This window comes from Opisthorchis viverrini, assembly GCF_000715545.1.
Source record: "Opisthorchis viverrini unplaced genomic scaffold opera_v5_80, whole genome shotgun sequence".
Taxonomy (NCBI): Eukaryota; Metazoa; Platyhelminthes; class Trematoda; order Opisthorchiida; family Opisthorchiidae; genus Opisthorchis; species Opisthorchis viverrini.
Window position 1 is genome coordinate 1,514,571 of NW_008751735.1, and position 23,435 is coordinate 1,538,005.

Sequence of the window (23,435 nt, forward strand, 5' to 3'; positions counted from 1 at the left end):
CCTTTCTTTAAAGGTCGTTCGCATGCCATCGATTTTCATTTGCCTCCGTCAAGTCGGCTTCGGGAGCGGGTCTACTCGGCCACTCTTTGGGTGTATCATGCCACTTACAAAGCTGCGTCCCATTCACTCTTTTCAATCCCTGACAATCTTGAAATGTATAGACGTTCACCCGGCGGTCGGTAAAGACAAACGGCCTTTGCTATCGACTACCTAGCTTCCGTGACCTCAGTCCATTGCTTCCAGAATTCTGGTGATCCTTCCACTTGACCTTCGTGCCTATTGGGAATGTTCGTGCCTTTCTACTTGCTGTTTACTGCCTAATCCTTTCCTGAACGGCAGTCAAGCTTTCTCCAGCTCTCCTTCTTTCTTCCTCTAGCTGCTCCGAAGACAAGCGTTTTACCGAGTAAGTTAAGTTTCAGGTAGGAAATCAGTCATAATTCTTTGGCTGTCAGATCCTACTAATGGCTGCACGGCATGCATTGAACTCCCTCATGCTTCGAGCGCTATTAACAGACTTGATAGACAGTTGCAGTTATTCGTCATTTCACTTCCACAGTTCACTAGTGACGACAAATGCATACTAATCTCCAATAGCACTTCTGAAAGATGGACAACTTTCCAGAAAAGTTCACCGACATCAGGTTTCTGTAGGATTATCCGTAACTGGAAAAGCCAGTCAAGTCGCTGTAAAGCACATGTCGTGCTTCGTTCCAGAAGAACTTGATAAACAATCGGTAGGTTTTATTTGGGCGACGTTTTGCTTTTGACACAAAAGCTTCATCAGGCCAAGTGAGCAGGTCACCAAATTGGTCAGGTTATAAGGCAGATGGGGAACCAATCAGTAAGTCAGTCCTTTTCAGATTATCACACAAGATCAGTATTGAGTGTCAATTAACGGTTCCTGTCGGTTAGTGAAGTTGTCAAAATCTNGGGGGGGGGCTGAGGTCAAGTGGAATTCAGATGATGGCCACTCTTCCTTCCGATGACCGCACACCAACACGTGTCAGCTCGACTGATTCAGAACCGTCCTCCACACGCTTGCCAGTTCCACACCTTCCATTCTGTTAACACTGGGATGCTTGGCGATTTCTACCGCCTCGGCGATCAGTCTGTGTGACGTGAACCGTAGTCCTCACTTCAAAACCTCAACATTTTCTAAATATATTTTGTGTCTCGTGTCGAGTTAGCGTTCCGCAATAGCCGAGTCTTTCAGTAACACTTGACATTCATCTGCGTTTCTCGGCTGCCGGTTTATTTTTCTACTAGGCTCTCCGAATCTGATGTGCAGTTCCTTGGCCGTCTGTCCTATATAGACCTTGTTGCAGTCACTACACTTCGTTATATTGACACAGTCCCTGGTTCTGTTTGTCGGGAGGCCATCCTTCAATTGCACCAGTTTTCGCCCTCTGGAAAGCTGCTCTTATGTTAGCCGTGTTTACAATTCTTCGAATTACCTCCGATGTTCCTGGTTTATATGAAATAACAGCTGTCCCGATCCATTCCCTGTTGGGTTTCGCTACCGGTACTAACACCCTCCGCAATTGATGCCTAATCAAGCTGGCTGGATATCCACTGCGCCGAAGTTTGTTCTTTAACTCAATTTGGGCTCCTGTCCGATCAGCCTTTTCTGTACACAGAGCCCTTACATTCCTAAACTTTGATGAGACAATATTAGCGAACAATGGCGGCTGGTGTGATCGCCAGCTCTAGGCATCTTTGGTGTAATGATTCTATGGCGAGGCAATATTGTACTGATCTCATGTAACTGCGATCACGAAGCATCATGGTCTGTATGTCCATCATTAAACCTGTCGGTAATCTACCTGACACTGGCAGGACTTGTGACTAAATCGACAAACGCCCGGATCTCAAGAGATCTTAAAGCCAGATATTTGAGAGAGTGCACAGTGGATTGGACCGGGCGGTCTTTTGTCTGGTTGCCTTCAAAGCTATCCCGAGGACCACCATCATCACCAAAGATGGTAACATCACTGTTGACTCTGATGCTTCAGTGCTGTATTACCCGAGGATGTGGGGAAACATTTCTGAATACCGTACAAAAAACAAAGACGATAACTTATTCACAAGATACCCCCGAGGTTGATTAAAACTTAGAGAGTGCTGCTTTTTGAACTGATGTTAGTGAAAAATGAAGCGTCTACTTTGTAGCACATTCAGTCAAACAGGAACCCCATGAAGATTCACTTTCGTCGATCATGACCATCATCTTAGACGAAAGGCCATTGCTCATTATTGGTAGTCTTATTCCTACTTATGTACCAAACTTGTTCCATCTCAGTAGCTTCTAATAGTCTAGCTAGATTAATTAAATCGCGTTTCCTATGCAGGTAGATTTCATTCAGTGTGATTAGTTTTAGCTTTTCCAAGCACCTTAAGAATTTGGTCCAATACGTGTCATCAGATCATCATAATTTGTTCCACTTGCCCTGTTTTAGCCCCGAATGGTTCACTCAGAAGAGGAGATCAACTTGACGCCGTATGCGCTGAGTGTGATAGCAATCGCTGCATGCTGCTCGTTGTTGTTCGGTATCCTGCAAGTCAGCTGGACAGGTTCAGTACACAACAACCACTCACCAAGCACACCTACACGTTGTTATATATGTGACAATTATGCAAGTGTTGAACCGGGTGCGAGCATCAGTGCGGCTTCTGGACTAGCGTGGCTTGGTGGAAAACCAATCGCTGGAGGCTGGTCCGAATCAGGAAGTGCGGGAACCAATCAGAACGGGTTGACTGCGACTCAAGCAGCCCGTTTATGTACCGAACGTGTGAATCGTTCACGGATAAGGGCTTTGATAGGTTCACACGATTACGGTGAATGTCCAAACGTGAACTATGATGGATGTGCCAAGATTGTCACTAAAAGCTATCGTGTGAAGGCTCAGATAGGTTACCCAGTACTTTCTGCTGTTGTGGTCACACGAACCTGTGCGGTTGTCCCTTCCGGGATGGGAGTCGGGTGCTTTCGTTCTGCTGGAGGTGCGGGGATGAGACGAACTATTTGTTACTGTCGCGGAGACTTTTGTAACTTTTCTGAACGTAACACAGTAACTTCCCACATATTTACGTTGCTGCTTACTCTACAAACTTTTTATTTTTGAGCAAATAATTTCGTATTTTTCAGTTGCTTGTTTTTTTTGACTACTGAGATACGTCAGGTAGTATGGAGAGATTGTGGTTCAGTCGGTATTTACGTCACTGGATGCATTGATTACGTTGACAGCTGTTGCCTATCATTAGTTTCTAAAGCTGCATGGCCTGATACTGACGAATTCGTGCACTTCACTTAAGATACATTTCCACTTTTAAAGTAGGTATAGCCTTGAGCAACACTTTCAAGACCGGCATGATTCGTGAAAACCTGATTGGTTGGACGGAGTACTTTTGAAATTCAGATTACTGAACGTGCAGGTTTCGATATGGAAGTTTGCTACCTTGTCTCTCCCACTAATATGAATTCCTAATATGAATTTGGTGTTTAACTTTTATAGTGCGCACCAACTCAGTTGCTCAGGCTACGAAATTCAACCTAGCTGCAAAGCTCATATAACAAACGGAAAACAAAGCCTTTGCTCTGTATGTTAATTTTGGACTTTTCCATGGAAATTGTCCGAGTAATTTTCCGTCAGCTCACGTCACACAAGACAAGGTGTGCCAACATCTCAAGTAGTTTACTCTCTATTAGAACTTCGTACTCTTGCATTTAGTCACGTTAAGTCTGATAACTACGGAAAATTTGGAGGAAATCGTCTGTGGTTCATATGGGCTCGAATAATCCCAGTTGATTTCGTGTGCGTCAGTCTCATTAGTCATCGCACCATGTCGTCAGCTGCGACCAAACTACTCACTAACGACTCATCCCGTTTGCTCTATCAACCTTTGTGATAGTGGTTTGGTCGTCCGGCTGTCTCGGATAGAAGATCAAGCTGTTATGAAAGATATTCAGTAATCAAAGCCCACCAAATGTGTTTCGTTGACTATAGTCTCTGTTTCGGCCACAATTGATCTGATTTCATTCAAGAAAGTTGAACTTACGGCCACAGCAAGCCTACAGGTAGTACAGGACACTAAATTTTGAAACTTTCTGTGCAGATTGTCTTGTGCCCCGCGTGAAAAGGTTCCTAGCTCTCAGGATTCGAATAGAGACACCTGTAGAATTTGCCAACGGCACAGGCACAAATAAAAGAAAAACGGTTTTATAAGTTTTATTCAAATTGCTGTTTGGCTAACAGTAAGCAAGTTCTGAGATTACAAAATTATGAAATCAGCAACGTCAAATCACATCATAAAGAAAAACCTAATCGGACATTAGAATTGGTGTTAATTTCGCAGAAATCGAGAGAGAGGTGAGCTTCAAAAACGATCCACTTGCAGTTTGCTTAATGCCTCCTGCACGACGGAGATCTCCGCCTGCAGATTCTTGACAATTTTCTGAACGTTTTGAATAGAATTGACCACCTCAACGGATTGGGTGTACGGGTCGTAACGTACGGAGAACGGTCTTTTGATTGATTGGGCAAAGTTCCTGAAGGTGAAATTTTTGAGCATATTTTTAAGTAGTCAAAAAGTTGTAATCAGATCCTATTCCATTTGATACATGGATTGTCCCTCTTTATCTCTAAATTAGATTATTCTGAGACAAGCGAATATATTGAATAGAATGAAGAAAACGCACTCCATCTGAGAAACAGAGCACAACCTCATTTAAAAATGAGACGTGTGTAGTAAACCTTTGTTAAATGTACGCTGTACGGTATGCCATTTTTGTCGATTTCGTCGGCCCGCTACACTCCATAGGATGTTCAATTTATGAAAACCGAAGTGAGCCCTGACTTCTTGACTCCTTATATTTTCATACGTACCCATAAATTATTTTGCTGCAGATGTGGCTCGAATAGTTATTAAGGCCCAGCTTGAAAGGATTGGAGACCATGAGCCACACTGACGTTTCACGATGCTCTACTAATGATGCCCATTCAGGTTGAATGCACGGTTTTCTATCATAAGTTTACCTCACTGGATGGATGTCCTGAAGGTGAGAGAAAAACTACTGTTTATCTGAAATAGTTAGGAACGCCACTCAAGTCTTTTACAGCTTGGACGGATAGTGGAAAAGAACTTGTTTTACAGTCTATACGCAAGAAGAAGTTACTGGAAGTTGATCTGTTGTTTGTCATCGCGATTCTACGAAACAAATGCTTTTCCATCTTAAATTAAGTGACAGAAGTGAGTTGCACAAAATCCGCAGACCGCTCACCACTAGTTTCACTTTGTTTTGTGCTCATGGTGTTGGCGTATTCCCCTGAAGCTGGCAAAATCAGCCCGTGACTTCAACAACTTTTCTGTCAGGCTGTCTGCGGATTTCGAGGAGTCCTTCCATATCACTTGGTTCAAAAAGGAAGGAAAGCAGTTTACTTTACACTATCTCGGTAATGAGCAGAAAATAAACTGAAATGGTCAGACCGGACTGATAGTGGATTATTTTTCAGTCATAACCCAATACAAGAAGTGCGACAAAGCATTGATTTCGAAATTTGTCCGACATGATGGGTAGATAATTATAATTGGATGGCGGAGGGTGTATCCAAACCGATGAAAGGCAGCAGACCAGAATGAAAATAGTCCTCTTCGGTTAGTCCTCGGGGCAGTAAATGAAACTGAAATCCCAAGCAAAGTTTTGATCGCAGACTCACTGCTGGTCAAATGAACCGTTGCAATCAATAAGCTAAGCTGCAACTGCACGCAAAATTGAGTCTAGTGTCTGCCTGAACTGCATATTCCCCCACTTATTTTACGTAGTCACCTGGTTGTTTGCCCAAAGCATTTTTTGTATTACAATCGGATACTGAGTAGAAGGCAAAGGAGCAAACTGTCCAGCCTTGTGGAGTAGAATAGGTCAGGAGAGTCAACCTCCCAGAACGCTGCCTCGGCGAATCTAATCGGCACCGGTCATGTAATCAGATTCGACCATGTTGTGAGGGTCACGTGTTCAGGAACACTTGGTTTCGCTGTTTTGCTTCTCAACTCGCAATTAGCGTACACAGATGCGCATTGTGCGTGCAGCACAATTTCTTTTGTGCTTTAAACTTGCCTTGGTCTTTCCGACATGTGATTAACTATTGGACGCATTTCTTCGGATATGGCAAAAAGGAAAACAAGTACCAGGAACGGTTTTTACTACACATAGCACAGCGAAAGTGCCTAAAGCCCATGCCAAATCGGAAGTAGACGAAGTGGAAGCTTAGTTCCTTCGTAGATTGGGACTAGAGAGTGAGTCATACTTAGAAATAAGTTCTTCTATCCCTACATCTGTGACGTACAAAGAAATGGATAGCTGTCATTTGAGACTCATGCCTAAGCTTTAAGTTGACAGAAGACTACGCCTGACGTTGACGGAAATTCACATCGAACAGTCGACGATCTGAGATAAAAGGAAGGGAATCACGGTAGTCTGTCTTGAAGGGACCTAAGTAACTCCACCGGCATCATCCTTTTCAGACATATCACAACGGAATGTACTGCCTTTTGCATCGTTCGAATGGACGGTTGTCCTAAATACCTCCCATGAGGTTGGTGAGGACTCTGCACAGTCATTCTAAGGGCTCAGTGGTCCAGTCGAAACACTAGACAGGCTGTGAGCAGCAAACTTGATTAGAGAGCATTATAAAAAAAGATGATGGATGGATTTCAGGTGACACCAAATGAATTCATGAAAGAGTTCTTGTGATAAAATATGTGGGCTCAGGTTCTCTGTAAGAGTGGCGGACGCAACAGCAAAATGCCCATAGTTTTCATTGACCTCGTGAGTTGCGCTTTAATCACAACAACCTAGCTTAGGTTGATATTTTGTAACGAGGTGAATGTCATTTGTTGATACTGGGGAGAATAACCACAACCGATGTACAGATCGCTTTTCTTAACGATGAATCCTTTAGTTTACTAGAAATGTAGTTTTTGGGCATGACTCTAACTTTCCAATTTTTAGATTGGTGTAACTGGTCAGCAAAATACTCACCGATCGCCTCAGAATATTTAGCTGTCAGATCAGTCCAATCAGATCAATCGAGATACACACTTTTCTAAAATTGTGTGTACTGTACAAGTTGGCTGTGTGAGAGCAACTGAACAGGCTTTTTACTTTCCTGGGTCCTTTGAGGCATTGAGTGTATTGAGGAAACAGAAAACTTCCCGTTCCTCAGAACTTATTTAAAATTCTGTTCATAGTCACACCATTCTCGTCCTCCTGTCCGGGAGTAATTGTTCCGGTGAGTTCACACCAAAGGGAAGCACTGGACTCGAGTCTCGCTCTTATTGGATCTCATCAGCAGTGCATATCCAATGAGCGTGCCGGGATTTGAACCCCTGACATCTGACATGCGAGGCGAGCGTGTAACCACTACTCCACCAACACACGTTGGATGGGTCTGAATTTTCACATCTGAACAGGCGAACGTGTTCACGCTTGAGCGATGTGATTGGTGTGCCCGACTCATCGTCAGTCAGGTAGCTTGAAACCAACTGGGCGACTTTTTGGTTTCAGTTTTTTTGGGTTTTCGGGATAATCCGGTAGCTTGAAACCAACTGGGCAACTTTTTGGTTGCAGTTTTTTTGGGTTTGGTGGGGTAGGAATTTTTTCATAGTCACACCACCCTCATTCGAACGGTCGTCTTCTTGTTTGAAATTACGCCTAAAAACTGGCCGTTAGTGATTGGAGCTAAAGATGCGATGATTGTCTTTCTTTGTTTGAGGTGGGCTTATTAGCATTTCGCTCCATTTCAGAACGCAACACGGGATTTTATAAGTTCAAGGGGGTGGCTGTCCTCTGAAAATCTTCCGAAATAGACCCAAAACGACCAGCCTCTAGAAACCTCCACCGGGTTCCCGTATAACACTAGTTCTCAACAGAACGATCCCCGCAGGTCGACAGACTTCAAGCAGTCAGGATGTCCGGCACTAATCCGAAGAACCAGGTGATCAGAGGACCAACCGTCTTGGGCTTGTTTCTAGTGTCCTGAGGGTGACTCAAAATCTCAGAGATCTGCAAGCAATAGGTGAACGCAACTGCAGACCAGAAAATTTGCTCCAAGCATCATTGGGTACCGAAAGACAAGGAATGCATGTAGCTGGAAACAATCGTAGAGTTAGCAAAGGATGGAAACCGGTGACGCACATGCTGCGTCACTCTACCAGCCTCATTCAGTTCCGTTAACATTGAGGCACCAGGTTCTTGTGGTACGCAGACTTATACAGTCGTAGAAGGTTTTTGTGAATAAAGACTAATCACAAAGCAAAATTAGTCCTGAACTTTCTTGAGTGAACACACCACTCGTAAGTTTGCTGAAAACTTTTCTGCAGTTCACGACCAGCTTCATCCACTTTCGGGATTATCAGATGGGCCAAGTCCTTGACTATCCTGTTTCATACTGTAACTCTGAGTAATGTCGTCAAAGTTGATGACCATCTGTCTACCAAGCCATTTTTGTTGCGTAAGTCTTGTCAGCAATCTAGTGCGATCACTGACGCGTCGTAGAGCAGTACCAGGTCGGTGTGAAGTTAATCTATTGCGAACTGATGCTGCTAATTCAGCTTGCAAAAAATTTGTTTACACAAAGTTTGCCCAGGTTATCAAGTGTATCAGTAGCCATCCATATAAACTGAGCCAACAAAAAGCCTCCAAAAATATGAGCAGAGGTTCAGACAACAAAGCGTGACCGACTCGCGTACAATCACTACAAATTTAGAATTTCTGTTTTTGCACCAACCTGAATTTTGCTTTTGCACTTGCGAAATTCTCCGCCACAAAATACTTTGGTTGATATTCGGTGATCGGGTAGGACTGAGAGGCGGCTTCGGTCGGTTCAAATGGGACGCGTGTAGGCTCATCCGAAAGGCAGTACTGCAGAAGAAAACCGTGTTGTATTTTCATCAAATGACGCCAGTAAGTTAGTAAAAACCTGCGGTTTCACAAATGGCTGCGTGTATCACGGTACTCATTGTTATGCATAAATCACAGAAGAGATATTCATAGTGAGCAAGGCATTGTTAAATTCTATTTAAGTTCTTTGGAAAAGTGATTGCTATTCGTAATATTGGCATTTTTACAGGCTTAGTCTAATAAGCGTAGGCGTAGCATTGTGTATAAATGCTTGCAGTTGTAACGTTACACTTGTACGTGTTAGATTAGTGGATTTGACTGACTCTTCTCCAAAAGTGACCGTGCGGAAGAAGTTAACCTTTAGTGGAACCATCTCAAGCGAGTTGTGCATGAAGCTGATAGTTGCTAAGTTTAGGAAAAGTGGGTTGTGTATCACTAGTAAATACAGCACACAAATATACGAATAAAAATGATGAGTTTATAAAACCTTCAGTACACAATAGAGATGAGCAAAATAGGGGTAAATTAGAGTTTGCGAGTAAAAGCTTAAACATTGTTTATGTCATGATATATTGGTTTGTTGTAAACGTCGGTCACATGGTCATATAATGGAAGTTCCATTACACGTAAGGCCGATTGACTGCACAAACTTGGATTGTGTGATCGAATTGCAAGCGTCTCAGCAACGGCTGCTGTCGCTGAACAGATCCCGGTAGACCTATCAGTGCTTAGCACAGCATCTTGCTGAACAGATCCCGGTAGACATATCAGTGCTTAGCACAGCATCTTAAAAGCAGTGTTAAGATTGATTGAGTCCAATCAGCCGAGTAACCCACCATCGGTCCGGCTGTTAGTCAAGATGGGATTTTGGTTACAGACCAGTCAAGTAAGCTAGTTGCGAAGCTCGGCGAATTGATCCAATGCCAATGAGACATACTTCCGGAAAGGCCTACGCTCTGCTATTTGCCTGGACAGCTGTCTTGTTTTCAAGTCTTCTGCTACGCAACGGCGAGCGAAACAGTGTGCTAGCATGCTTTCAGCGTGAACCGACAACCCATCGTTGCGTTTAATGGGAATCGGCTAAGTACTTATTAACGCGGCTTGTGAATCCAGGATGTATTATGTAGCCAGACCAAATTTGGATGGAAGAATGATGCAAAAGGTGCCCTTTTTGGACTTCTCGGGTGTAACTGGACTCTATTTTAAATCAGCATATCTGGCTGATCGGTTTCAAGAAGACTGCTTGCAAATGACTGAAGTTTGACTTTAAAACGATTACCACAGATGACTTCCTTTTACCTGCGACTGAGACGCCAGACCAAGTTGAGGCTGTTTTTCTGCTGGACGGAACCGTTTCGACTAGTCACCAACCCTTTCAAAATGAGTTCCCGTACAGTCCAGGCAATAATGAAACCCGAACGATTAAGGTTTATTTCTTGACAGCTGCTCAAATAATTGAGTACCTCAAAATGGCTTCTGGATAAAAGGATCCCGGGCAGTGGACAGAAAAGGCGTATTGACGACAGCAATCCTCAAGATCCGATTGAATAAACCTAGTTTAGTTTGGAAGGATCACACTTCTACTTCTGATGTAGAGTCTACAGATCCAGGGGACAGGCATCTGTGATGTAACCACAGATACAACCACAGAATAACAAAGTAAAACCAATCGCGATGATTCACCGTGCATTTGCTGGACTTTTCGTCCTTTCACCCATTGAAAAAGGTCCGTTATAGCTTCCTTGGCTTTGAAATGTACAATCCTCGTCATTTTTCTATCACGAACATAGCACATTCCCAAGTGTTTCAGCTGTGAACAACAGTATAGATCTATTGGTATGAGTAAGACCATACCTGCATAGTAATAAAATTGGGAGAAATAGCACAAGCTGGACTTGGCTAAGTTATGTGGTCTAAAATCACATGTGTGAGCACTGCGATTGGTGGGCCTAGCGGCTCGCATTCCTTAATGGTCAGTGAATCGCATTCCCACTTAGCCACAGTTGGAATACAATAAGTGGCCTCGCATTTATGAACCAAGTAGAGAAGCTGCACCAGTACACAGGAAAGACTTTTCTAGTAACAGCGAGGCAACAACACATTCCGGGAATCCCACAACTGCCTGTAGCCAAACGGATGGATAACAAAAGCAGCTGAATGCTTCTTCCCAGATGCTTCTGCAGTGATCGCGTTGATAAAATTTGTTTCCTGACGGTAAAATAACTTCCGAATTTCACAGAGAAGAAATTCCATAGTTTCTTGCTGCATAATTAAGCCGCACAGGCGATTTGTTGTTCGTGGAGCCTGACATTTCAGAAATTTAAGAAGGACGAAAACTCTTCGCTGGAAAACAGGATTTTATCTCTGATCGTCGTTACAAATGGAAGCGACAGTACGCAATGTTCGTTAACTCAGGATTTCGCCTACTAAATTAGAAATTATGGGATTATGAGAAACCAAATTATAGCGTGGAGTTCAGCAAAATAAAAAGCACAGTTCTGTGCTGGGAAGTCCTAGATGGACTTCGGTTACCTGGAATCAGTGTTTTGTCTGCGAAAGAGTTACGCCTTTCTGAAACGTTTCCCTTAAAAAACGGGGAAAATGTCCACTTGTGTGAAGTGATCTACACCGAGAGGTACATTTTCATTCAAATGAACATAGTATCTCTTGGTGGTGCAACAATGGGAAAGGGGACGCGTGAATAAGGATTGATCTCCTGCATAACAATGAAATGCACCGATCAAGGTCACATAACATGGATGAACTTCAAACGGATCAGATACCTTCAGTTCTCCATAGGAGCTTAGCAACCCAGCACCATAAGCTCGAAGTCCTCCGGCCTCCTTACATATTCCGAATTCCACGGTAAACCAGTAGCACTAAAACAAGAACGCAATTACCGCACCAATCAGTAAGGCAAACTTTACGGTGAGTCTACCCGTGAAATAAGAGTAGTTAGAAATAAGGAAACAATCTGTCAGGAAACAGAGCGGTCTCAAAGCTCGAAAGACCGACCATGCAAAGAAGGTTGAGCTAGCAGGTTTGATGACGTCTTCCAAAAAACACCATAGCGAAGATTCACACCCCTGAGATTCCCACGGTATATATATAAGGAAAATCAAGACGTAGGGCCCTTGAGAGAGTTATTGAAAAGGCTATATTTGTGCACTAAACGGTAGAACACTTCCACAAATGAGTTCACAGCTACAATACTAACTGGGCAAATAATATCACCTTTTGCATTGAAATATGTGGGAGAAAATTCGAATTTTCTTCTCCTTTTAGTGTGTACTCAATGTAGCGAAAGATGGACTATTCAAGTTTTCCGGACTAAAGCTACTTATCTCGTGTGGTGGTCAAGCTTCAGAGCTGCAATGATCATGCGGGCTTCACTGGCTGGACCACAGTTCCTTTAGGTTGAGCCATGCCAGGAAATTAACGGGGACAGCCCAATGAAGAACAGTATGTCCCCGAACTGCGAGAAATTGTATAACGAGGCATTCTGGAGGTAAATTTCACTAAGAATGTGAAGAAAGTAACTCGTTTATTTCAGGCGGTATGGATGCAGCGATGCTTTCATTCAGAAAGTTTGGCCGTAGAAACTGCACCTTCCGATCATCCAACGGTAGACCATGACCGCCGGCGCATTATGCAATACGGTCGAAATATTTTTAAAACCGAAAAGCCTGTTGCTGCTCAGAATGCACCTGCTATGTACAGCCACATTATGAGTCAGGCAATGATGCCTCACTTCATGTATTCTTAGGTCACGTGGACACCCTGCAACAGAATGGGTCAGATTGTTTTGTATTAGCTCCGCAAAGGGTTCATCAAGAAACATCTCAAAATCGTTGCCTAGTGGTTGGAGACTTTGGAAATTTTCCTGAGCAAACCCCCTTAGTTTCCCCAAGCCTTATGGGTCAGACGCTTGAGTCAAAGGTTCTAGGTGTGGTATCACAACCAGTCTCATTACTTATGCTTGGAGCTCCTCGCTCACCGGCTCTCCTTCATCCCCCTCCCTACCCACGGAACGTTGCAAGGCGGGAAATCTATCGGCTAGTCCCCTGGTTTTTTTCTGTGGCTAAATTACCGCCCAGCAAAATTAACCCAAATATTCCCTCACTAATCTCAGAAGATCTGATCCACTATGCATCCTCCAATGTTCGTACGCTGCGTCGACTGTACAACAGCCATCTCTTGCTGAAACTTCTTTCCTCTTCCGTCGATAAATGTTGGATTTGAAACACATTTAGGAGACCCCATTTCGGTGGTGCACCTCAACCCACTTAGGTTAAGCTCAGGTTTAGCTCCTCGGGTGCACGGTAATTCTGACGCGATGGCTCTTGATGTCTACGGTATGGGAGTTGCACTTAGCTCCTAGGATGAAAGTGTTTTGCTGGACAGGATCCCAGCAAAAATGTCCTCTTTGCGCTATTTGGTAGTTCGGCTCAATGCGGATCGATGCGATAAACGGTGTTTGTCGTACCAGCGTGCTCCCCGACAGACTGCTGATGAGATTGAGAAGGACAAGTTTTATCAAGGTTTATCGTGACTGCTCCGGTCGGCAAGATGGACGGATATAGTAATCCTTTCGGATGATACGAATGCTCAAGTTGGACGACTTAGTCCGGAAGAGTCACAGTTGGGCGGCCAGTTTGGAGTCGATGCTCAGTGAACGGATAATGGGCAGCGAATTCTCCAGTTGCGTGCTGCTTATTTTACGATTCTGGCCGGTTCAAACGTTCATATCGAGTTATGTGGAAGCCGCCAAATACGAGACAGTCGTGGACTTGGACCATGCGACTATAAGTTGCAGATAAGGAGTCTGATTTAAAGATTGCCATCCTTTCGGAGTTACACAAATCGACTCCCTTCATGTCATTGTGTGGGCGATGTTATGACATCGCTTTCAATCAGGATTACGCTTGCCAATGCAGGGCAACTCCATTCATCAATTTCAACGAGTTTTAATGGCACAAAAGTGTCCAGCTTATGAGACTGGATGCTACTGGAAACTCACAGCCATACTGATAATGAAGACTGGTTGGGGACTAAACGAAAACGATTAAAAGAAGCTATGTTTCCACCTTTTAGATCTTTCTGTCCAAAACATCCGACTGGACCAAATGATAATTAAATATTGTCGAAATCAGCAGATCTTACTGTCACTACATAAAGTATATCGACAACTGGAGACTATGATGGGTCGCGCAGATTTCTCAAACACCGAATTATCAAGAGTTTGTAGAATGAAAGAATCCAGCAAAATGGCAAGTACCCAGGATAGCGAAAAGGCTTCCGCTGTAAGCAATAGCTCTGTTTCAGCTCATTCAATTCATCAACCAGAATAAGGCAGTAGAATAGTATGCGAAAAGGACGAGCCGACAATTCACTCGCACAATCTTGACCTTGAGCGATGGCCTGAGTACTTTAAGGAGCACTTCATCGGTCCTACTTCAACACAATTTTCAGAAAAACTCAAATGGCTTGAATGGCTAGAAGTTTGAACATTGATACGAGCACGCCGTCAACGACAAAAACCAGCGCGAGTTATCACTCCCGTAACGCGACAAGACACCCTGCCCGGGTGTTTAGCTCCCTGAACTCCTCAATGCAGTAAATAAAACCCTGGCGAGTAGTCAGCCGACACAATACCACTGGGGTGAGTGCCTCAACATCGATTCTAGTCTTCACAAACGGTGCATGAATGTCATGCAAAAACTATTGTAGCATTAGCCCGGCAGCCGTTGCATCCAAAGTACTTTCCGACACTTTTCTCACAGTTCGATCGATTGTTTCAGAGAAAAAAAGCTCACATGAATCAAGTTGGGTTTCCCCCTGGCGAAGGGTGTATCGACTGCATATTTACCCACACTTCCAGACTTTCCACACTGACGTATTTTTTTTAGCTGAAAGTTGCTCTGACCTTGTCAATCTTAGAAAATTCGATGGTATATGGCGATCAAAAGTGTTCCTTCTAAACTTATGACCCTCACGAAGGCACCGTGAGCAGTTTTTGTAGGCGCATACGAGTATATGAGTTCTCGCCTGGGTTCACCACGTCATCGATATGAGACATTCCTCCTCACTTTGGCTATTAGTCTGCTGCTTAAAACTCCTCTACCTGCCTCGGAAAATTTGGGATCGTAAAGGTCCCGGGACATTTGCTCATGGACATTGAGTACGTGGACAAATGGCTCACCTTAATTTGGATTCTTCAAAGATGCGAATCACTTTTAATAGCCTAAGTAATTCTGTCGCAGGATTTGAAATGTACCCCATACCTGCAAAGTGCAAAACGCCACCGCAAGTTTGGGTGGGATCAAATTCAAACATCATGTTTTCAGATGAACCATTCAACGCGGTAGACAAATGTGCTTATCAGGGAAGCTTTGCGAGTTTCGATGGACTAACTGGAGAGGAAATTACTTATCAAACACGGAAGATCAGTTCGTTATTTGCCAAACTCAGACAGCGTGTCAAGAGCAGCTTGTACACTGCTTTATGAATAAGAAAAGTGGTCTCTCTGCGCAGGGAATATACCACAATTTCCAGCATCAGATCGCCGATTTCTCTGGAGCATTGACTAGTTGGAATATCGGATGGCATGCCATGCCACGCAGAGCTCTTTTCGCCCAACCTTTTGCCAAGTAGAAGTTACCGAGCAGTGGACGGTGTATGACATGGAAAAGAAGTATAGAAACCTAAACCATTCAGCTCAGTCGGATTGACAACTGCAGCCTTCCTGGATGAGGACCCCGAGACTCAACTCACCAATGGCTGACGACACTGGCAGACATGGCCCAGTCACGTGGTCAATCGGACTTCGGCGTCAAAGCTATCCCATTCGACGAGTGGCTACTCAAACTAACCGATCATGCGGTGGTCCCCAATGCTTGACTATATCTTCGAGGGCCTCTCATTTTCTGGTAACCGAAAAGGTAGTAGCTGGAATCGATGTGCCTTCGGTGGCCGATAAATTGAGTGGTCCAAGCGACTTCATTAAAGAACCAACAGATCCCTCGGCTACTCACGAACACTGGCTGAATATTCTAAATCAAATCCGAATTCAGGATTCTATTTTAAGTTTTCATCTTTTTTCGCTTATCAGAGTCCCACTAAATTTGTTAAGTACAGATATTTCATTTACATTGCTTGAATCATACCAAGTGTCAAACATTTTATGAAAAAGGCATTGTAAAAAGCCGGAGCGTTCAAATTAAATAGTGCTGCTTATACTGTTGACAGAAGTAATCACTCTTCGCCCTCGATAACCCTGTCGTCGAACGATCGATTCAAGCTATCTACTGCATACGGGTGTAACCACTGAAATAAGCCAATCGATTAGGACCACGCAATAAGTGCGCGATACTCGGGGTGCAAGGAAATGATCAATGCTATCATAATGTAGATTACTGATGGCATCGGAGTGCAAGTACACCTCGATAGTTGATGAAATAGTTGGGTGATATTAGCTCACAAGCGTCGCTGCCCTCATCTTGAGGTTTGGGAATGATAATGGAAGATGTACCAAGAATCAAATGGTGGAAATAAAATGAGCTAAACTCCATACATAAAGTAGTGCCTCTTGCAAATCCCGCAATGGCAGTTTTGCGGAATCTTTTGAAGCGCTCCCACCCACTTGGCACACTGCATGTAGGCAGAAAGTATTTTCACCCTTTCGAATTTAAAACAACAGATTATTAGGTAAGCAACCTTCAAAAAGATGGTTTGCGAAGACTAACCGTTCTGTCCTGCCGATTAGGCCAAGCCTGGTAATGAAACATTCCACAGCAAAGAAGTGTCGCAAACCCCGGATGCTTCGAATATCTTATCCTCCAGATAAGTTCTGTGATAAAGGTGGAAATGTCAGCTCTTTGTCGAGTACAAATCAGCTTTATATAAGGCCTTCACAATCGTTGTCTCTTTGCGGTTCCTGTCTTCCAAAGGAAAACTTACCAAGAAGTGACACCTCACTCATGCAGGCCATTCGGCTCAGACTTATTTCCACAAAATCCCAATCTCAAGAAGTCGAATAGGAGCCTCTTTCTGCCTCCAGAACTGAAAGACTTAGTCCGTTAAGAGAAAGAAGAACACATCCAAAGTGCCACACGCAGTTCACATCCAGTTTACTTTCGTAGTCACGTCAAAAGTTAGCAAGGTGGCACAAAGACAACTAGCTTACCAAGTAATAAACTTAAGCACACAATATAGGTCGACCTGCTTGCGTCTTTGGATTGCGGATACTTATCGAACTGGCAAGTTAAAAACCTCCACCATGAGCCCTCTCTTCTGCCTGTGTACAAAAGATGTGCTCGAAGATGCATGTCTCCTGAGAAGGCATTCTTTACTCTGTGAAAGTGTTTTTTTTTCGAAAGAGAGTTGCATGGTCCTACCAGTGAGATTTCTAATTCCACCAAGCCTCCTGAAGTCCATTTCAGAGCGTTCTTGAACAAGCTTAGAGTTACTCCCCCAAGGTCATGGTAAGATATTTTTCCTAACTTAGCTTTCTCTTAATTAGCCTTAAAAGAATAAATGGTCACGCTCATACGATCCAATAAAAGACCAATCGTACAGGTAGGATAGCTGTCCATTATCCCGAAGTTGTTATTCAGGATAGAGGCTTGAAGGTCGGTTTGTTTTTTCCTTGAAGAAACGCAAGCTGTGCCAGCGCTCAGTGGAAACAGATTATCTAGCACACACCTAAAACCCACCGGTTACAGTACAGTTGTATGCCCATTTAGAATTTCTAAGAGAACATCCCGTTAGTGGATCCTAAGAATTCTTGTGCTACCAAAGGCAACAACGGAAGGTGAAAAAAGATAAACTAACAAATGGAATGGCAGTAATTGCAGAATGAAGCGGAACCCGCCTACCATTTGGCCCAAGAAATGTCACCGGCAGTAGATTTGAGAGAACAAACAAAAAAAATTCCTGAATTTTTCTATCACTTAGTCGACGAATTTTGATTGGACACTTTGTGTATCGTGTGACTACTTTTGTATGCAACCCTGATCACTCATTGGACAACATTTAAACCTACCGACGCTAATTTTATAATATCTTCGTCACTAGCACCCAGTGAAGCAAGGCCTATTTCTTGTGAGAACTGTGCAAATTCCTGGTCGGCGAACAAAGGAACGTGACCCATTAATTCGTGACACACATCGGGCTCTGGAGTGTATAAGGGAAGTGAAGAATGGCGGATGTACTGCGTTGAATGAAACACGCGAAAAGCCAGTCCTGCGAGGAAGTCGCGTGACGACAAGAGACCAGCCACTGGACGTAGAGTAAAACCAGTGCAACCTGCATGTAACAAAGAGGGAAAACAGAGTAACGAAATAGTACATGGTTTAATATAATTAATACTAACTAAGTTGCTAGAATCATCATGGATTAAAGCCAATTCTATGATGCAAATAGCGGAACATTATTCTGCAATGATCAACCTATCAGTACGAACATCAATCTGACAGTTTTAGGCTGTCGACCAAAAAACAACAGATATGCAGAAAATTTGACGTAGCTATCTGCTACTATTGAGATACAAAGATTTGGCCACTGGTCACCAGAGAATGTCCAGCTGTTTAAACTGGGAGTGCGAACTTTTACGAAATTGTGGGTGTATGTGATGCAGTTAATGGGAATACGCTCCTTAAAGTGACCGTTTTTCGTTCAAAAATACGACTCACTTTTCAAGTAGTCGGAGACGACATCAAGTTGGGGAATGTTGTCCCGGCGGTATCCACAGTTTTCCACAAGCAGAGGAAAAACATGATTGTATTCGCGGCATGCGTGTGTTGGATATAACTCGGTCAGTTTGTCAAACATCTTGCCCCAAGTTTCTATTTCTTCTGGTGTGTACTCGATGTGGGGAATTGGTTGACCACTTGGAAAGATGGAACACAATATGAGAAACAATATGAAATAGAAAATTCGTAGTGTGATAGGAGGAATCGGTCGGATAGAGAAGAGGATCAAAATATATATATATATATGTCCATAACGTCAGAAAAATTGTATATGGTCTGCTGAAAAATGGAGTTCAAAATCTGAGACACCAGAATTTACGCCAGTAGGGCAGCCTTAAGGTAAACTTAAAGGGTTTTAACTTCCATTTTAGATCCTGTGAGAATCCAGAACTCGATGGAATGGCCTTTAAAACGGCTATCCATACCGGCTTGTGAGTCTTTGAGAAGCAATGCGTCGTAATACCACAGATTAACCAAGCCATTCACACGGGTCTGGGTTTCCCTAGTGCGAATTCGTCCAACGCGTGGGTGTGCATTGTTGAGTAGGATTCACCAATTCACATGCTAGTGTAATCACTTGTAATTTTTCTAGTACGAACTAACGTGATATTATCATCCTTAGGCAGACAAGATCACTGAACCTACAACTGATGGATAAACTTCGTTGTTGATTTGTTCATCGAGCCTGACGATTGTGTTGCAAGCGTTTGGTCATCATTTGTGTTAGCATCGTTTGGGTGTGTAAGCCCCTCTTCGACCCACACTCATACAGTTTCTGAACAGTACCTATTGGCTCCAGCGTAAATTTCGTTGCAAGGTGTCTTTCGTGCAATTTGATTGGCTAATTTTAAACCTGAGTATTGTTGTGGTTGTATCTGGTTGCATTACTGACTACCTTCTGATCGACAGTTCCTCCCTCGTGTTTGGCCTGTTTACGTTTTGCCTTGTGGCGTGATAGGATAACATTCTACTTTTATTAGTTTTATTCCTCTGATCCGACTGGTCCATTAGTCATCTTTAGGTTGTTTAATTTTTCACGTACTGCAGTACCACTTGACTAAGCATTACCGCGCTGACGGTGTGGTTTGGACGGTTACGGGAAACGTCCGGATACTGTAATGCTGGAAAAGGTGCGGTATTGCGCTGAAACCTAATGAGATCGAAAGGCTGCGGATGATAAGTAGGTTATGGGTACCGGTGCGAATTGTCAAACCATGTTTTGGCATGCAAAAGGCCTCGGCACATTTACCCTTCGATCGCATTAAAGTTGTTCCACATTCTCTCCATGTGCTTGAGTGCAGCGCCACATTCAGCTAAGCCGCAAATGGCCTGTGGTCCTTCTGCTATGCGTGGGCTTCTGACGGTCCAAGTAGCATTGGGCGGCAAATCTGACTCGCGATCACCATACCCCAATATAAAATAATTCCTAGATAATCAACTAATACATCTGCATCACCCGCATAAGGCACAAGGTGCTCCTTCTTATGCAGTAAATCAGTCATCTATGGAACCAAACAGTACTTGCTCTCCGGTTCTTTGACTTTCGTATCCTTGGGGAAAGCGTGAGGTAGAAACATACCGTGCCTAGAGAATTTTTTCTAAACCGGGTTTATGTTGTTTTGTGGAGATGTGAAGGTTCCATTTTAGTTGCCCTAACTTTCGCACATTAAAGCTCAATTTCAGGTTTAACCACCCCCTGTAGTGAATGGATGCACTACTAATAAGGTTATTGAGACTATCTTGTCAGCCAATCACCGGTTTCGCTCTTCCTATCTGGGATCATTAGGGAGGCGCAGTCCACGAGTTCCGTCAAATTATTGAGACTATCTTGTCAGCCAATCACCGGTTTCGCTCTTCCTATCTGGGATCATTAGGGAGGCGCAGTCCACGAGTTTCCGTCAAACTTATATCCCAATTGGATTCCATCTTCAGGAAATTCGACGAAATTTATTCCATGGAAGAGGGAATTCACAAACGAGAAATTCACCCGGAATTCAGTTGTGTACTCTATAAAGACCCAATTGAAATAATAATGGGTGTATTTTTCGAATCCTCTGTAGCGGTTTTAGTGGGAATTAAATGATATTCTTATCGTGGGAGGGTGAAATTTACAACAGGAAATATAAATAAATCCCACCAATTTTACCAGCGCATTGTTTGCTCCTCACGTTCTTGTGTATTTCAATTATTGGGCCTCATACCGTATTTGCTATCCAACCCCTAGTTGTTACGTAATTACCGATTTCATGAACGTCCAAAAAGAGCTCATAGTAACTTGCTCGGGGCCCAGGTTCGAAAGCTTACAGTGAGGCCTTCCGAATTTAGATCATGCTCTGTTCAGTGTTGACGAATTCCTGGTGACTTTTTCTTTTAATTTACCTTACTAGGCGCATATTCATGCAAGAATGCGAAACACTGCCAACATTTTTTAACCACAATACAGCGAAGTCGCTTACAATTGAAACCAAAACGCCGTAGAACCCATAGTAACTTTATGTCTTCCCGATCTGCAGGGTATACCATCAGCCACAGTTGTGTGCGATTAGAAGCTCGCTCCACTGTGGTTGTCCATTTGTCCGGTGAGTGTTAATCTGTTGGTCAGGCCTGGAGATTGGCTCACAAACTTCTCGTCAGCAAAGTCGCCTCATGGTCGCCGTCAGATACGTGACAGAGCACTAGCCATAACTTGCACGGTCAGGCCATCATCAACAGTTGTCTTGATGTTCATGCACTTAACTCCGTCACACATCACTCCAAATAGTTTGTCATTTGTAAAACTTATGATCCTGCCGTTCTCATTTGCCACTTTAATCTTGCACGTCAGGTTACTCCAAACTTGGCCTACTGGAGATTTTCATGAGTAGTTGTATGAATATTATTGAGCGATGTTGTAAACAGTTAGTGAACAGGTAGCAGTGAGTAACTGAATATACCAGAAAAGAAAAGAGATTGTCTTGCTGTTAAATTCGCCAATGCCTTCTGTACAAGTCCGAATACTCCACTGACCCAAACAATTTATCCACTTACGATGAAGTCCTTGTTTCAAGGTGCGGCAGCAGACGGTGATCTGCCGATGGTGAACTTGTGTATCCGTTCATGTCCTAAAAGTCTATGATAAATTCCTCAGTGGTATAAGGAGACATCATCATCTCCTGGTCTCTTGGTGGAGACGCGTTAAATGTATTTGATATGTGTGTATTATAAGAATGTAGTGTAAACAAGAGATTTAGGTAGATGATTTAAGTCAAACTCACGGTTAATATTAAAGCGGCAATCAACAGAAACTAGCCAGGTTTGGAAAAACCACTCTATCTGTTTTTATTCGCAAAATGGCTCTTATTTACGGTTAATATTACCGCTTGACCTACGGTTTTCAGCTGTCACAATTGTCCGTTTGTTCGCGAAGTAAAACATTTTTCTATGAGACGCCTCTCTTGCCACAGAGTATCAAGAATATTTTGAGTCCGCGAAACTTTCGCAGAAAAAGCGGAATTTGTTCTCCTCGAACACTCCACAACGCACCTAAAAATTTGAAAAACTGTATAACATCTCCAATATTTGATGCAATGAGAGGTTCTAAATTGATATATCAATTGGTTAGTTGTCACTGGGTTAATAGCCTGTTCGTTTCAAGTGTTAATTGTTCATACAGATGGCTAATAGAGGCAGGGTCATTTGGTCGCGGGTGACCATGGGTGTGGCTAACATGATGATTTAAACTGGTTCTCAATGCATGACCGTAAACCGTATTGTTCAAATTGATGGTAATTATGTAGGGTCGTCGAAACTGCATTCAAATGCAGCAATGTGATCGGTGAGATCAGCCGTAATAGGAAAAACAACTGGTAAACGGAAGGAGGAAAATCTGCAAGGTCGTCGAATTTTCACCAAACTCTCAAGAGAACTCCCCACTTCTGGAGAACCGCTTCTCTATTTGTGATAGAAAAAATTTCGCACAGCTATGCGGAGGGTGGCTGTAAAAGACATCCGGTAAACATGTAAACAGCTTTCAGCAAACGGTTTCATTTCATCCTGCACGGGCCGGATCAAGGCTTTTCTACTCTTGTTTCTACAGAAAGGTTAACGTTGTTCATGTTTTCGGTGCAATGCAAACTGACTTCATTTGTATGGGATTCGACTAAGACACATTCTCGAATTGCTAACAGAAAACGCCTTGGTCCAGGAGGTTTGATTCTTCTGAACAAAGGCAGCATGGCTAAACATGCTCCCTTTTTCATTCGAGTTAAACGACAATAATAAGATAGTTTTAATCACTCGTCCGTTTTTCCGGTGACCGACTCTGGAATTCTTTTGTAAGTATTCAGTCTTGTGACCCCAGCTCAGTTTGATAGTTTATGAATGGGTAATGCATAGGAATCCAGGTTTTTGGGCTTCCAAATGAAGACTAGTGAAAGCGTTCACAGATGGAGACTATGTGTCGCCGTGTAAATGGTTGACTGCTACATCGATTTCATTAGTTTTTCTAGGATTAAACGATATTTTCAAACAGTTGCACGGGGATCACGGGATCCCTGGCCTTTGTCGACGTTGGAGCCAATGGAATTTCAGTGAATTCTGAGCGCTTGTTTAAGAACTAGATGGGTTAGCGAACGCCAACATACGTCTTCGTGACTCATTCAAAGACATGACTTGTCTATGGTGGTTCAAGTGAATTATCTACACAAGTTTGCTTTTATTTCCCATACAGTGATGCACCTACGTTGTGGTAAGATCGGATTTCACACCGCAAAATGTCAGCCGATTTCGAGAAGCCCCCAGCACTATAG

General features: G+C 43.3%; 1 protein-coding gene across 1 annotated transcript in view; it reads right to left on the reverse strand.

Annotated features, from left to right (window-relative positions):
• Nucleotides 1-1,183: 1,183 nt before the first annotated feature.
• T265_04677 (hypothetical protein) overlaps nt 1,184-23,435 on the reverse strand; it is a gene marked incomplete at both ends in the record, with an annotated part of 30,571 nt that continues 8,319 nt past the window's right edge. Inside the window, 7 exons of the mRNA XM_009169468.1 lie at nt 1,184-1,414; nt 1,455-1,706; nt 4,390-4,546; nt 8,784-8,917; nt 11,680-11,775; nt 17,940-18,202; nt 18,589-18,785. Of these exons, the coding sequence (XP_009167732.1) occupies nt 1,184-1,414; nt 1,455-1,706; nt 4,390-4,546; nt 8,784-8,917; nt 11,680-11,775; nt 17,940-18,202; nt 18,589-18,785 (1,330 nt within the window). The remainder of the gene's footprint in view (nt 1,415-1,454; nt 1,707-4,389; nt 4,547-8,783; nt 8,918-11,679; nt 11,776-17,939; nt 18,203-18,588; nt 18,786-23,435) is intronic.